This window comes from Alligator sinensis, unplaced genomic scaffold (genome assembly GCF_000455745.1).
Source record: "Alligator sinensis unplaced genomic scaffold, ASM45574v1 scaffold1931_1, whole genome shotgun sequence".
Taxonomy (NCBI): Eukaryota; Metazoa; Chordata; order Crocodylia; family Alligatoridae; genus Alligator; species Alligator sinensis.
The window spans coordinates 445,866-461,951 of NW_005842866.1; the positions used below are offsets into that span (position 1 = coordinate 445,866).

The 16,086-nt window shown below is 50.0% G+C and overlaps 1 protein-coding gene across 1 annotated transcript in view; it reads right to left on the reverse strand.

The window, feature by feature from the left end:
• The window catches only part of LOC102386217 (disintegrin and metalloproteinase domain-containing protein 20-like), a 78,156-nt gene that overhangs the window by 33,959 nt on the left and 28,111 nt on the right, over nucleotides 1-16,086 (reverse strand). The window contains exons 11-14 of the mRNA XM_025191870.1: nucleotides 14,319-14,476; nucleotides 12,942-13,113; nucleotides 10,702-10,791; nucleotides 7,397-7,589 (exon numbers count right to left, since the gene is read on the reverse strand). Of these exons, the coding sequence (XP_025047655.1) occupies nucleotides 7,397-7,589; nucleotides 10,702-10,791; nucleotides 12,942-13,113; nucleotides 14,319-14,476 (613 nt within the window). The remainder of the gene's footprint in view (nucleotides 1-7,396; nucleotides 7,590-10,701; nucleotides 10,792-12,941; nucleotides 13,114-14,318; nucleotides 14,477-16,086) is intronic.

Sequence of the window (16,086 nt, forward strand, 5' to 3'; positions counted from 1 at the left end):
GACCACCAGTATCTGGGGGAACGTTTGTTCACCAGAGCGCCCCAAGGGATGACGAGGTCGAATGGTCACAAACTACTTCAAGATTGTTTCAGGCTAGTCATAAGGAAGAATTTCTTTGCTGTCCGAGCCCCCAAGGTCTGGAACAGCCTGCCAGCAGAGGTGGTTCAAGCGTCTTCATTGAACACCTTCAAGATGAAACTGGATGCTTATCTTGCTGGGATCCTATGACCCCAGCTGACTTCCTGCCCTTTGGGCAGGGGGCTGGACTCGATGATCTTCCGAGGTCCCTTCCAGCCCTAATGTCTATGAAATCTATGAAATGGGGAGAAGTGCCGGGTCCTTCATCTGGGTAGGAAGACACTTCACCATAACTACCCGATGGGTGGTGGTCCACTGGCTGGCACAGCACCTGAACAGGACCTTGGGGTCACAATCGACTGGAAGATGAACATGAGCCAACAGTGCAATGAGGTTGCCAGCAGGGCAAATCAGTGTGCATGGTGTTGCATCAGCTGATGTGTGCATCAGCCACATATCAGCTCTGGCGTGCATCAGTTGATGTGTGGCCAGTAGATCCAGAGAGGTGCTTCTCCTTCTCTATTTGGCACCGGTCAGGCCACAGCTGGAATACTGTGTCCAGTTCTGGGTGTCCCACTTCAGGAAGGATGTGGATAAGCCTGAGAGGGGACAAAGAAGGGACACCTGTACGATCAGGGGCCTGGAGAATAGGCTCCATGAGGAGAGACTCTGGGAACTGGGCCTGTTCAGTCTGAGTAAGAGAAGACTGAGGGGTGACTTGATAGCTGCCTACAAGTACATTAGGGGTGAGCATCAAGATCTAGGGAGCAACTCTTCAGGAAGGCACCTCAAGGGAGGACAAGGACCAATGGGCACAAGCTAATAGAGGGAAAATTTAGGCTGCACATAAGAAAAACCTTTTTTTTTCCATAAGGGTTACCAGAATCTGGAACACAGTCCCAGCAGAGGTGATGCAGTCGCCGTCCATGGAGGTGCTCAAGATGAAGCTGAATAAGTTGAGCTTGTTTGAGCCCATTAACTTCCTGCCCATGGCAGGGGACCGGACTTGATGATCTTGCAGGTCCCTTCTGGTCCTTCTTTCTATGACTCTATAGACAGCAAGATTATTCTAATTCACTCAACTCCTGATAGCCCAGACTCTGAGGTAGTTTATCTTCCAAACCTATCTTCTCTATTTCACTTAGCTGAGTCAACAGATCTGAAATAAGAGGAAGAACTTAATAAACTACTTTTGGTGTCTAAAGACAGAGAATACTGTTGTCTTGGCTATGCCATAGCCATCGTACCAGCAGTTACTTGGCTTTATGTCCTGTTTTATCTTTCATAGCAATCTGTGATTAAAGGAAAAGATGGGGAAGCCAAAAGATGATCCTGGCTCCAGTTTATCACAAATGCATTTAAGTCAGATTGGCTATGTCTTTGTGCTCTAAAGCAAAATCTGGGACATTTTGTAATAGATAGGTCTATGGCTGGATGATCCCAGCATTTGGAGAACTGGCATTTCACTATTCTCTTAAATGGCTGCTTCTGAAATCCATTTTTCTGCAAGACTGATGTCTATCTTTGCTTCTTGGGCGTGTATCCAGTCCAACCTTTCTATATGGTCTGCTCCCAGTACTCTGCACAGGCCACTGCTTCTGGGGTTGGTGTTGCCAGATCTTGCGGGGTGCATTGTGGTGCTCCAGGGCATCTCAGATGATCCATGGTTTGCTTCTCCTGACAAACACATTGGTTGGTTGTGTAGCAGCCCCGTGGTTTCATGAGAAAGTCGCATCTTCCGAGACCCACTCTCAACCTGTTCAGGCTCCGCTGTGTGTGCCATTTGTAGTTGGAGCCAGATGCTAACTCTGCACTGGAGAGTAATTTTATGCCGGCTCCATTCAATAGCTTTGTCATCTGGTTTCTCCCATTCTTTTTGCCAGAGGGTAGTTCTGGTTGATCCCGGCGTTATGGTCAATGGTACGGCAGAGGACAAAAAGCTATTTTTCGACGAGAGGCGACAGTGAGCTGGCTGATGTCCATATAGCAGGTGGATGCCGTTTGACTCTTGTACCTGCTGGTGAATGTAGCCTGCTACTTTCATAGGATCATAGACAATGAGGGTGGAAGGGACCTCAGGAGGTCACATTTAGTCCAACCCCTGCTCAGAGCAGGACCAGCCCCAACTACATCATCCCAGCCAAGGCTTTATGTAGCTAGGACTTAAACACCTCTAAGGATGGAGAATCCACAACCTCTCTGGGGAGCCTGGTCCCGTGCTTCACCACCTCCCTAGTGAGAAAGTTTTTTCTTAATATCCAACTTAAACCTCCCTTGCTGCAACTGTAGGCCATTGCTCCTTGTCCTGTCATCTGCCCCCACTGAGAACAGTCCAGCTCCATCCTCTTTGCAACCCCCTGCAGGGAGTTTCCTCCTGATGTAAGGGAGCATTACTCTAGATAGTGTATATAGGCATGTTATTATGTGTATATAGGCATGGTGGGTTTTAGGCAGCCTGTTATAATTCTGCACGTATCATTTAAAACGGTGTCGATATATTTTTCTGTCTTTGCTATATGCAGGGCTACATAAGAGAGCTTGCACTTAATGCAGTTCCTTCCTTGTTTATGCCCACAGGGCTGCCTGCGGTGACACCACACTACATTGTGACGTGCTAGAAAAAATCAGGGAGCCCAGTGCATTGTTTTGTGTTCACTCACTTTTCCTGCAAGTCCCAGGGTCCATGCAGCATAAAGCCGCTGGAGTGAGTCCTCAGTCAAGATTGAGTGTATCTGAAGCTACTGCTAAGGAGGGTTGAAAGCTGCTCTCTGCAGATTGCTGAGGTTCTGCAATCTAAATCTGTTCTGTAATTATTGCCAGACAATAATTGCCTACTTTGAACGCCTTCAAGACACATTTGGATGTTTATCTTGCTGGGATCCTATGACCCCAGCTGACTTCCTGCCCCTGGGGCAGGGGGCTGGACTCGATGATCTTCCAAGGTCCCTTCCAGCCCTAATGTCTATGAAATCTATGAAATGTATGCTACAGGGATCTCATGTCAAGAGGCAGCCATAAGGTGCTACCAATGTAGCTGAACCGAAGGGCACGTCTACACCGTACTCAAGCCCTCACCCTGCCCTCAAGCTCCCGCTGTCATGTGCCATGCCCAGAAATGTGGCAATGAAACTGCCCCAGGGGCAGCCCCTGCCGTCTCTGCCATGCTTCACTTATCCATATAAACAACAGGGAAGTGTGAGATACGGGTCCCGACAGATTTTCTCATACGATGAGTAATGTATGTACGGCGGTTTATGGAGAGGTATCGGTGAATCTCCTGCCTTTGTAAATGTGTTTCCCCTGATGGAAGGCATGTAGTAACGTCTCTGGGACAGCTGAAAGTCCAAAGAGAGGAACTCTGGACTAGAAATGATCCTCCCTGCCTAGGGAATGAAGCTCCTACTAGTGTGTCTGACTGAAATAGAGGAACATACATCATTTAGGCTGAGAGCTGCACTCTTGCATTGAAAGGGAACCTATTACAGTGCCAGATAAATGCAGGGAAGCTGAACTTCCCAATGAAGGACATGAGCTTCCTCAGGTGTAACATAAGAGAAGACATCCATCCTTTTTGGGGGTAAGAAAGCATCTGGAATCCTTCCCTTTTGATTTCCCTTAGGATCTCTCCTAGGTCCCCGCCTATCTCCTTGGCCCTCTCCTAAGTCCCCTCCTATCAGAGGAGTGTTTCCAAGTTCTTGGGTCTTGGGTCTGCTGTTCTTGGGTCTTGTAGCAAATTTGAGACTTAGTCTCAGGCCAGAAGTTGGTTCTTGGGTCTGCTGTCGTGGATCTTGTAGCAAACTTGAGACTCAACTCTCAGGCCAGAAGTTGGTTCTTGGGTCTACTGTTCTTGGGTCTTGTAGCAAACTTGAGACCCGAGTCTCAGGCCAGAAGGTTGTTCCTGGGTCTACCGTTCTTGGGTCTTGTAGCAAACTTGAGACCTTAGTCTCAGGCCAGAAGGTTGTTCCTGGGTCTACCGTTCTTGGGTCTTGTAGCAAACTTGAGACCCGAGTCTCAGGCCAGAAGGTGGTTCTTGGGTCTACCGTTCTTGGGTCTTGTAGCAAACTTGAGACCTTAGTCTCAGGCCAGAAGTTGGTTCTTGGGTCTGCCGTTCTTGGGTCTTGTAGCAAACTTGAGACCTTAGTCTCAGGCCAGAAGGTTGTTCTTGGGTCTGCCGTTCTTGGGTCTTGTAGCAAACTTGAGACCCGAGTCTCAGGCCAGAAGTTGATGCTGGAGTTTGTTAACCTTAGCACACGGCTTAAAGTATCCTCTTTTCAGATACTGATACTGAGAATGCGGCTGCTGCTTTTGACTGTAATTGTGTTGCTGCAAAAAATGAGTTGAAAGTGAGGATAGCTAATGGTGGCTCTGATTATTGGTAACATCTGATCTCCTTCAGTGTTATTACACTTTCATCAAGTACATCATGGACTAGGTCATTAAATAACAATTCCCGGAGATGGAAGGTAATTAATTGATAATATATTTGTCTGAAGAGGTCAGGATCCCGAGGTGTAGAAACACTTGCTGGTATTGTTTAGGCCCCATAAGTCCCTCCTTTCCAGTAGCCTGTGTGATACAATAGTAGAAGATTGCTCGCTTTCCCTTTGGATTGCAGGGGGATCCTTTTGACCCAGCGATGGACATTTTATCTGCCCCCTTATTGAGGAAAGGTTTCTACATTGCTGCTGTGGTTTGGTTCTGAGTAACTAGGGGGGGATCAATAGGGCAATCTAACCCGTGAGAGTATCACAGACCCAGAGAAAAGTAGGGCTGGAAGAGACCTCCGAAGGCCATTAAGTCCAACCCTTTCCTCCAAGCAGGACCACCCCTTTCTAAACCATCCCACTCAAGTATTTCTCTAATGTGCTCTGAAAAGCATCAAGGGCATGTTCCAGTCCATCAGAAGTCAGCACACAATCCTAGGTTTTGCTATCTGCAATTTGCTATCTCTATATGCCTGCTTCGCAGCCCCCTCTCCCTTTGACAAGTCCCATATAGCAGGTGAGCAGGTTCTCGAGTCTTCACATCCTGCATTTCGCTGGAGGGCCGGCTTCAGTCACAGATGCTCTCACTTACCCCGTGGGAATCGTGGGCACAATCCAATTACAGGGCATTAGAAAATAACAGTTTGGATCAGAAAAAGGTTACCTTCCCACTCCACAGGCTGTCATCAAAAAGTGTCATTGGGGTTTGCTTTGCTTAGTTCAGGGGACTTTAATATACAGCCCACCGAGCCACTGGACCCAGCCTGGAAAAGCTGGAGGGTTCGACAACAAGCACCTACTTCTACCCAACCCCTGGCTACAGTGGGGAACTGAGCTGGGGCTGGGCAGCATCTCATTGCACCCACACTGCAACCAGGAGCGGGTGGAGGGGAAGCGGGGAGATGCTGCAGCGTCCGAGATGCCGGTCCCAGCTGCCCAGCCCAGCCCAGGTGCCCCTGGTTGGAAGCTGCACCCGCCCTGCAGCTGGGGAGCAGGGCCTGGGAGAGGCAGCGGTGGCCCAGCTCCTAGCTCATGGCTCCCGCAGGGGTGCAGGCAAAGCCACTCACCACCGATGTGCCACCGAAGCCCCCCACAAGCCTGCATTGCACCGGTGCCAGGTTGATCTGGCCTGCAGCTTGTGAAGGTTGCCAGCCCCTGGTTAAGTTAGGACTGGCAATGCCAACCGTCCTTCAGCTGCCCCCTCACTTACATCCTTCCCCTTTCTCAGTGTTACCTGCCAGTTTTACAAATATCTATGCATCATAATACAATATCCCTGGCTCTTTCCCCTATTGCTCTCCAGCGACGCCTTATCAGACTTTCGCCCTTCCCCCTCATCCTCCCAAGGCAGACCTCCAACCCTCGTCCATCCTAGACAAAAGGAGGTGCCAACTGGAAATAAAAATGCATAATAAGAATTTTAAAATAAAAACTTCGGAGGGTCTAAACTACTGGTTCTCAGCCTTTTCAGACTCGAGGAGCCCTTCAACAAATGCCAGCTCTCAGCTTTCACTTGTTTTATTGACTGCAGAAAAATACTAGAGCGATTGTTCTGCTGCAAAGGGCTCCATGCCAGGACACCGCTGGCCTTGACGCTGCGGTTTTGACACTATATAGATTGCTATTTGGAAAATCTGGGTTTAATTTGGGAATCACGTTTGCATATCCAACTGTACAACACACTGCCTGGCACGCCACGGCACCCTTGAAAGGGTCTCTTGACATGGAATAAAAAGCCGATTTGACTAAAATTGCCGCGCTATACAGAAGAACTGTCACATAAACTGTATGGTAAACAGTGAGCAAACACCATCGCTGCCAGTGGGAGAAGCATGTGAAAATTAAGAATATTAAAATGACTTGGTATATTAACTGTTCAGGCCAAAGCAAGTTTTTAGGATTGCATTTTCCTACCCGTTACCCTCCCACAATGTGTGAGCTGGCCTTCTCATCTCCTTCCAGCTAATTCGATCCCACTCCCTCTCCTCCTTAAAACAAACCCTTCCTCTCTTACTAATTGGTGTCTCACCTTCTGTAAATACAGGGACTCCCCAGCTACTTTAGCAAGCATCTAGCCCAGGGGTAGGCAGCCCCTGGCACGGGTGCCAGAGTGTGGCACTTGAAGGCATTTTGCTTGGGGGGATGGCAGGGAAGGGGCCGGGGCTACACGGCAACAGCGAGGATTGGGCCCCGCTTGCTCCACCATCATCCACCCCCGGCACGCCCACATCTTCCAAATTGAAGTTGCGGGTGTTTTCTGCCCAAAAATGTTGACCCCTGACCTAGCCCAACTTACCGAATGCCGGCTGCCTTTTTAGCAAGGAGGCACTAGCAACCTCTCCTGTTGCTTTGTGGACTAACGGAGAGAGCAGAAACCGGCGGCAGTGGGGGGAGGAAACAGCAATGCCCTTTAGATAACTATGGTGATGGGGGCTGCCGAACGCCCAGACATGTTGGTAGGATAATAGCTAGGATGAGGTCCGGGGGGAAAAGACATTTCCCAGCAAAGGGGAAGCAGGATCAAAGCAAACACTGGGAAGGCAGGAATCGTGGTATCACACTCCAGCAACCACATACGAGTCTCCCTTTGCTGTTGCCGAGTTACCCCACTGCCCTCCCCAGGTCCCCTACTCCCCCCAAAAAAGTGCACGCAGAAAATGATTCAATCTGCACTTGGCAGCCATTTAAGAGCCAAAAAACTTCCTAAGCGTTAAGTATTGCTACTGTATATATCTATATCTATATCTATAGCTATATATATATACATATATACATATACATATACACATGTATATACACACACACACATACATAACAAATAAAGCAAGCCTTGCCTTGGCCAAATAGGGCTTTGCATTGAATCTTGTGTTTGCGGCATTTCCCTTGGAAGCAAACGTGCGAGTCGCTACACGGGGTGCCATCCTGTTTGGACATGTCCTCCGGGCACAGCTCTGATGTCCCGTTGCAAAACTCGGGAAGGTCACACTCCCCGCTGCTTTCCCGGCACAGCCGTCCTTCTTTAAGAAGCTGTTAGAAACAGTAGCACAAGGACCTGAAAGAGATTGCTTGCAGACGAGCTCTCGCACGCGGTACCATTTACTCTTAAAACCAACCGGGCACCCAACAGATCAGGAAAAAAGCCATTTCTTATACACTACATGGTATAGGCAGTAAAGGCAAAATGACTTCTTTTTTATTTTATATTTTTTAATATCTCTTTCTTGGCCTTTTGCTGAGCTTGTTTCAAGGAGCGCTCTCCAATTTCTGTCTTTATAAGCATCATGATTGGTTTCAACTCTAAATTGTAGATCTACGACTGCATCGTTAACAACGGGCCGAGTCAAGTTGGGCGACTGCCTGTATTCGTCGTCTTCTGGTGGGCTGGCTGAGGCTAAGGCCAGGAGGAGAAAATCACAGGGAAGTCAGACGGGTAGGGCTCTTGGGCCATCTAGTCTGACCCCTGCTCCTTGTTCAAAAAACTCCCCCAAACTCCTCATCCTAGACAAGTGTTTGTCTATCTTCAGGAAAAATATTCATGCACCCCCCTCACTCAGTGTGCAGCAGCTGAAACTATTGAGGGGAGAAGGAACGTCCCTATGAACTTTCCTCCAGGGATCTGTGCTTGGACCTGTACTCTTTAACACAACACCTCACAACAGTTTCTAGCATTACGTACTCTGGTATAAAGGCAAGGTCCAGTCTGCGGATCCAGGCTACGGACACACATTCACCTGCAGCACTACCAAGTGCTTCTGCACAAAACAAAGCATTGACTTGCTCACAACCCCCGGCTAGCATGGTACGATGAAGTTGTGCTCTTCAGCCAACGGACTGCACTTCTGCTGCCTCCACACCAAGAGGAGCCTTTTCCTACCGGGGAAGCTGGGGAATAGCAGCTGTGTAACCCCCAGGGTAGCAGATGTCTGTGTTTGACAACTTCCACCACCTTCCAGGAGGGACAGACGCTGCTCCAGGTCTGGGTCCCCACTCTGGTCATGCAGCAGCAGGTGTCGGAGACAGCCCACCACAGTCGTGCGCGTGCACCGCTTTTGTAGAGCTACGGGGGCCGCAGACATCTCACCTGCAGCCTTGCACGTGCAACGTGCGTCTCAAAGCAAGGGAGCCAGCAGACAAGACGCGGCGCTTAATTCTGTTCCATCCTGTTTGAGTTCCCAAGAAGCCATCAATGCATCGACTCGGGTAACAGACTGTTATCTTAGCCAGAAGACCAAAAACCCCTGCCCAACCAAGTGAGGAACTGAACCCACCCCTTTTGTGGGAATGGCTTTTTGCACTCAGAAGGATGGAAGAGGATTGAATTTAGGTGCTTGAGTCCAGCTAAGCGTCTACCCCGAAACCTCTCTCTTCTGGAGAGCTAATCTGCTGAGCTTGTATACCAGGGTCTCGGACATGCATGATTCAGGGTGGTGAAGCAAGTCACGGTGTACTCTGAGCCTCTTAAGGACAAGATTAAAGCCTGCTCCCATGGATCGGCACATGATCTAGATCCCACGGCTGCTGTCCTATCGAACAGAAAGCCTTTTGGCAATGGGAGCTCTTGGCTTTGCAGGAGGGGAAACTAATTGCAAAGGAAGAATTCTGCATAGCAAGGAAGACATCTAGAAAGAGGGATGAATGGGCAGAAACCGAGAGCTGCATCGTCTCGTTTGCTGCTTGGTGTCCTTGTCCTTGTGCGTTTTTCAGCGATAAGTTCGCGTCGTATTTGCAAGTGTTTTGTTTTGTCTTATGCATCTCCTCTGTCGGCTCTAGAGGGTTCAGCAAATCACAGGGAAACTTCATGCTCGTGGCTGAGTACTTCTGGTTGCCGAACGACTGGGGTGAAGGGAAGAGAGATCATACCAGTTCATGTCATCAATTTTTTCCCCGAAACTTTTGCTTAGTGGCCAGAGGGAGCAGCCCAGATGTGTTGCAATGGGAATGCTGCTCTTTTCAGGGCTCCTGTCCCTGAAAAAAGAAAGAAAGGGCAGCAGGGATCTTGAAGCAGAGGAAACGAGAGGAGTTTCTCCCATCACAGGGACTTCTGCTCTGAATCCTTTACATCCTGGCTCAGCGGTAGGGCAGGCGCACACACTTCCTGCCACTCTCGGTTGCCACTTGCAATGAAAGCCATGCTTCCTAAATCAGCGGTAACATAAGAGGTCTGGGCTATTAACGTCCTTTATTGAGGGATTCTTTACTGGGAGATCTTGCCGTCACCCGTGTCTCCTGCAGGTGACCTGAGGGATCTCAGAAATCAGTCTAGAGGGGGCAGGCGGTGCCGTCTTTTCTCTAATGGAGGCATTGCGTGGGAACGGGACTAGACTGCTTTCTCCTTATGAGTGTGGCTGTCTTGAGGATATCTTTAATCTGCAGAAGAGAAGAGCGAGGGGGATTGAAGAGCAGCCTTCAACTCCCTGCAGGGGGTTGCAAAGAGGATGGAGCTGGACTGTTCTCAGTGAGGGCAGATGACAGGACAAGGAGCAATGGGCTCAAGCTGCAGCAAGGGAAGTTGAGGTTGGATATTAGGGAATACTTTCTCACAAGGAGGGTGGTAAAGCACTGAAACAGGCTACCCGGAGAGGTGGTGGGCTCTCCACCCTTGAAGATTGCTTGAAAAAAGCCCTGGCTGAGATGATGTAGTTGGGGCTGGTCCTGCTTTGCGCAGGGGGTTGGACTGGATGTGGCCTCCTGAGCTCCCTTCAGCCCTCGGGGTCTGTGATTCTACGAGGATGCGTGAGCTCATGCCACCATCGGGGAAAAAGGAGATCCAAGCTATGGAGGCCAAGCAAGAACAAGAAAGAAGAGACGAGCAACAGGGGGGAAAAGAGGAAACCTATGGAAGAAGAAAATCATGGGAGACTGCTAGCAAGAGAAGTCACTCGGAGCCGCGCAGCGCCACTAACGGCAGAGCGCTCTGGAGAAGATGGGCCGGTCCTTTCACCCTCGCACCAGTGACCGCAGCTGTTGTTGCCATCGCACACTGAGTGAAGGGGTCCTGATCCACCTACATGCTATTAGTGCACATGCCGTTTGAAAAAAAAATATTGAAAATGAATCACATTGACTTAACATGCTTTAAAAAGGCCATTAAATAGCTATTTTACTCAAAGATACAGAACTTACCATACCTTTTACTCACCTGACATTGTTTACAGCAATGTCCGAAAACACAACGAGCGCCTGGCTTTCTTAAACAATTAGACTGGCAGCATTTCTCCTGTAAGCATAACTTGAAGTGCAAGAGGAAACAGTGCCTCATTAAAACATAAAAAGCTCCATTCAAAACCTGGTCTTACAGTGCTTTGTTTTACCGAATGCTGTTAATACGATTTATTTCAAACAGGAATGAACCTTAGTGACGTTGTAAGAAAAAGAAAATTGCGGTGGCTCAAACCATATGGAGATATTTTAAATGACTGTAATCTAATGTAATTCATTTCTTTAAAAAACTGCAAAGTACTCAGGTTCTATAGAAGTACCACATACATACTACAAAATACTGCAACATTTTGTCAGCGATGAACAGAGCAGCTAGAGTATGGGTGAATCTGGCCTTGAGTTGGCAATGGACTTATTCGCTTAGAGCGTTGCTAATGAGCCTGATGACATGCCTCTTCTACTTTCTGTCTGGGCACAAAGTTTCCTAGGGACTGAAATACTCCAGTCTTACTAACATCGCTGAGTTCAATATAGCCGTATGATGCTGAAACATTGTCCTGTGATATTCAAGCACAAGGCAGGGTAGATGTGCACCTTATAGACTAACCAAAGTAGATCTCTCTCTCTCTTGCTCTTTCTCTCTCAGTTGTTATAGGCAGAAGCTGCAGAGCAGGGGTGTCAAAGATACAGTCCACAGGCCAGATCTGGTCCAACAAAGCCCTAAAATCCAACCCATGGATCTCGGACCAACCACGGGCGACTGTGCACTGCATGAGGGGTGCAGGTATGGTCTGGTGTGTGCTGCTGGTGGGGCTCTGTGCCGGTTCTGCGCGCAAGCCCTGGACCAGTGCTGGTACCAGGCTACACGCCCTGGACTGACCTCGCGTGCTGGCTCGGTGCATAGAGACCATCTGCAGAACCGATCCAGTCTGCAGACCAGCCCTGCACCCTTCATGTGGCTGAGGCTGGATATGGTTCACACCCCTGCTGTAGAGCTTGTAATTAAATTGAAGGAAAATGCCTTCTGTACCGGGGTGGCCATGCTAGCGGCCCAGGTGCCCAAGTAGCAGAGACAGTCTCTGTGCATGGCACGCAGCAGACAGGGGAGGGAACAGGCAGCACATCAGCAGATATAGCAGGGAGCAGAAGGCAGAGCAGCAGACTGCGCAGCGGAAGAGGGTTGGAGTAGCCCTTGGGAAGGGTGCTGGGCTAATTTGCAGCACGCCAAAAAGGCAATTTCGTACACCCTGCAATTTCATATGCCAAACTCTCCTATCTTGAGCCAGTCTCAGCAAATACCCGGATCACTCCAAATGTCAGAGCTATGATTTTGGTGCAAATAGGCTGTGTTCCTCCAACATAACATCCCACTTCAAGTGCACAACTCGACTCAGTGTTTGCCACGGAGACTCAAACAGCACTTCCAGAATCAAAACGCTACGCCCTCTCTTTGTGCTCACGCATTTGGAAGCTGGGTACATGTCACGGGCCGCTACCCCATCACTGAAGGAGAGAGGGAGCCGGGAAGCAGCTGCCTGGCTCCAGTCCCCTAGAGAGACGAATTGTGGCAAAGTGCCCTTTAATAAAATGACCGCCTGCCCCAGATGCAGCCAGCCCCGTGTGGCTAGTGATTGACAGACCTGGGGCAGAAGTAGTGGCTGTAGGGGAGGGGGTAGCCACGGAGGAGGGTGCCAGGGCTACTCTGGGTCCTAAACCCTTCAAAGAAGGATGGTAAACAGCATTGGGGGCTATGGTGGAGAGCGCCAGGGCCCAGACACGAGCCCCAAGAAGCTTGAAGGCTGCAAGCAGCACCTGGGGGGTGAGTTGCTGTCAGCTGAAGGACTGTAGCATGTGGCAGAAAAGACTGAGGGCTCAATCCCAGAGCCCACCAGAGCAAGACTGGAGCTGGGTCCTGGGACAGTGGATCTCGGGGGGAGGGACCCACCAGACTAGAGCGGGCCAAGGCCAGGGAGCCGCAGCCCAGACAAGGTTCCAGGGCCTGAAGTGAAACCCCCTGATCTCTACAGGCAGCCTTCCAGCCAGCAACAACACCAAGGCATGGAAGGCAAGACAACAGGGTGGGACCCCGAGGGGTGAGCAAGGCAGGACCCAGGCAGCCACTGGGGAATGACTTGGCCGCCCCAGGGCTGGACTCGCTACAGCGAGACACGAGAAACGATCTAAAAAGTGTGCAAAAACTGAAGTCGACAAACTACGAACTGTATGTGACCCGCAGTCGCACTCCTCCGCTTCTCCCACGACACCGTCGCCGCACTTGTTCTCCGGTTTGGGTCGTTTGGCTTGTGAGACGTCAAGCAGGCAGCGCTTGCTCTGTTTGCTTATCAGGTCGTAATATTCTGCTCTGGTGCAGTTACTGAACCCCGTGCAGAGACTGTAAAGCAACAAAGCGCCATAAGGACAGCACGCGCGGAAGTGTTAGCAACACGGTCAGGCAGAGACAAGGGGTTCCCAGCGTGCCTCTGAATTTCCCAATGGATAATCATTGATCCAACTCCCTAGAAGGTCTTCCAATGTCTGTACCAGCGGTGCCCCACCTTTACCCTCCCTTGGGCCAGATGCAGCACGGGTCCCCCAGCACACCTGACCCACAGGGACTTACTTAAATTGCACAAGACAAAGGGTATTCCATGGAGCTGGCCTCATGTGTGGCATAGTCTTGGAGTTGTCGAGGCTGAAGCAGCCCTCAGGTCTTGTCTTGAGTTGAGAAATTCCCTGAACAGTTTCCAGCTATGCGAATACTTTCGTTTCAGTGGAAAAGCACTTTTTGCAGAAAACCAACTCACTGAAAACTACCTGGCTATTTTCGGGCTCTGGTGAGAGAGCGGGCAATTCTGCTAGGACAAACCGCTCCTTCCCTGGCCACAGAAACAACTGAAGCAAGGGCTGTCCGCTTCCAGGAAGACACAGTCACGACCAAGCAGGCAAATGATGGAGCCCACCATCAGTACAGCTGCCCTTTTGGGTTGTAAAACTCAAAACTGTTCTGCGAAGCAAGTGATTGCAGGCCAAACGTGGGGAAAGCAGCCCAAAAAGAATTATTGAAAAGAAGCAGAAATTTAATGTAATTTGTTCCAGTTCACTTAATTGATTCTTCAAAGGCAGGAGGACACTTGACCACGCACAAAGGAGGAGACAAGAACATCTGCAGCTGCTACTTTCTGGGCGCCTCTACACAAGACGCTTGATGCCCATTGGACTCATCCCACTGCGCATAAGTGCAGCTGGCAAAAACCATGCTAATGAGCAGTAGATTAATCTGATGAAGATTAGGCAGCACAAAACGTGTTCATTTGCACTAATGCACAGTAGACTTAGTCCAATAAGCAATAAGCGTCCCTAAAAAGTGTTCATTTGCGCTGGTTATTACAGGTACTAAATGTAACGCACCATTAATTACAGTGCATTAATGAATGTGTAGGTGCACCCTCGCTTCCTACATGTTGTGCGGTGCAGAAGGACTATGCCATTTTGGGCTCACCAGAGGCAAGCGGTCCGCAGGAGAAAGGGACTATTGTCCAGGGTGACCTTATGAAATAATATTGATTAAATTAACACAAAAACAAAATCGGTGCTCACGTGTTTGTTGATGACATGATGCATCGTCCTCCACAGGTACAATTGCAGTAGCAGCTTCTGGAGACATTTGCTTTAGCATTATCATGCGTGAAGCCAAGAGAGTGCCCCGTCTCATGTGCAATACTGATTGCATCGTATAGCACTGACCTAGACGCTGCCTGTGCAGTGAGGCAAAACAGATGGAGGAAAAGGAGTTAAGAATGCTATAGGAGTACAAAAAGCAATCGAGGGCAAGGCGCTAGACTTCAAAGTTTTGTCTGTGATTACATTAGCAAACCAGATTATTATACAGTAGTTGCAGTTCTCGCACAGTTGCCGAACCCCTGAGAAAATTTTCAAAATAAGTCATCCCAAATTAAACAGGTGATCTGGAGCCTGCTCCAGCTGGTCTGGGACCAACGCTGCAGATCCCAGAGCTGCTGGAGCGGGCACCACATGCAGCGCAGTCCAGATGGAGCAGGAGTAGCACTGCAGGGTGCACGGTGCCGCATGCGGTGCTAGCTCCAGCCAGTCTGGGCTCTTCACTGCACATGGCGTCTGTGGTGCATGTCCCAGAGCAGGCGCTGTGTGCAGCGCGGTCCGGCAGGGACAGCCACTGTGTGCAGTCTGGCACTTGCCGCAGCCAGACTGCATCGCACGTGGTGCCCGTGCTGGTAGCTCTGGGACCTGCACCGCATGCGGTGTGGGTCTGAGGCTGAGCTGCCGAGTCTGGTATGCTGGATTAGGGAGGGGAAAGTGGTCCACGTGCCAGATCCAGCCTGCACACCAGCCCCACATCATGGGTGTGCACTGTGCCCAATGTGGGTCTGGTCAGACCCAGAGGCAGTACTGGGGCTGGATAGCGGGGCTCTGTGGGCCACATCTGCCCCGCAGGCTGCATGTTTGACACCCTGTTCCAACGTTTAGTTACCCTCACTGGTAAAAATGTGCATGATTACCAGGAGAAATTAATTTACCTTTAACTTCCAGATGCGAGTCATGAAGGCTTTGCTGTACGTTCAAAGAGGCCTCTCCTATTAGAAATCTTTCCCCCATCCATGCAGTTACAGTCATATCACCTCTTGAACTTCTTATGTTTCTCACTGTCTGGCAGGAGTTTTCAGACTCAGTCAGTCTTTTTGCTCTTATCTGGAGCTGGACTGTTTGACGAGCAGCCTTCAACTCTCTGCAGGGGGGCTGCAAAGAGGATGGAGCTGGACTGGTCTCAGTGGGGGCAGATGACAGGACAAGGAGCAATGGGCTCAAGCTGCAGCAAGGGAAGTTGAGGTTCATAGATTCATAGACATTAGGGCTGGAGGGGCCCTCTGAAGATCGTCGGGTCCAGCCCCCTGCCCCAGGGGCAGGAAGTCAGGTGGGGTCAAAGGATCCCAGCAGGATAAACATCCAAATGTCTCTTAAAGGAGTCCAGAGTAGTTGCACCACCTCCGGCGGCAGTCTGTTCCAGGCCTTGGGGGCTCGGACAGTAAAGAAGTTCTTCCTTATGTCTAAAATGGTCTTGGAGGAGTTTGTGACCATTTGACCTTGTCATCCCTTGGGGCGCTCTGGTGAACAGACGTTCCCCCAGATACTGGTGGTCACCCCTGATGTACTTATAGGTGGCCACCAGATCACCCCTGAGCCTGCGCTTTTCCAGGCTGAAGAGTCCCATGGCTCTCCGCCTCTCATCATAAGGTCTGGTTTCCTGGCCTCTGATCAAGCGCGTGGCTCTTCTCTGGACTCTCTCAAGCTTCTCCACATCCTTCTTGAATTGTGGAGCCCAAAACTGGAC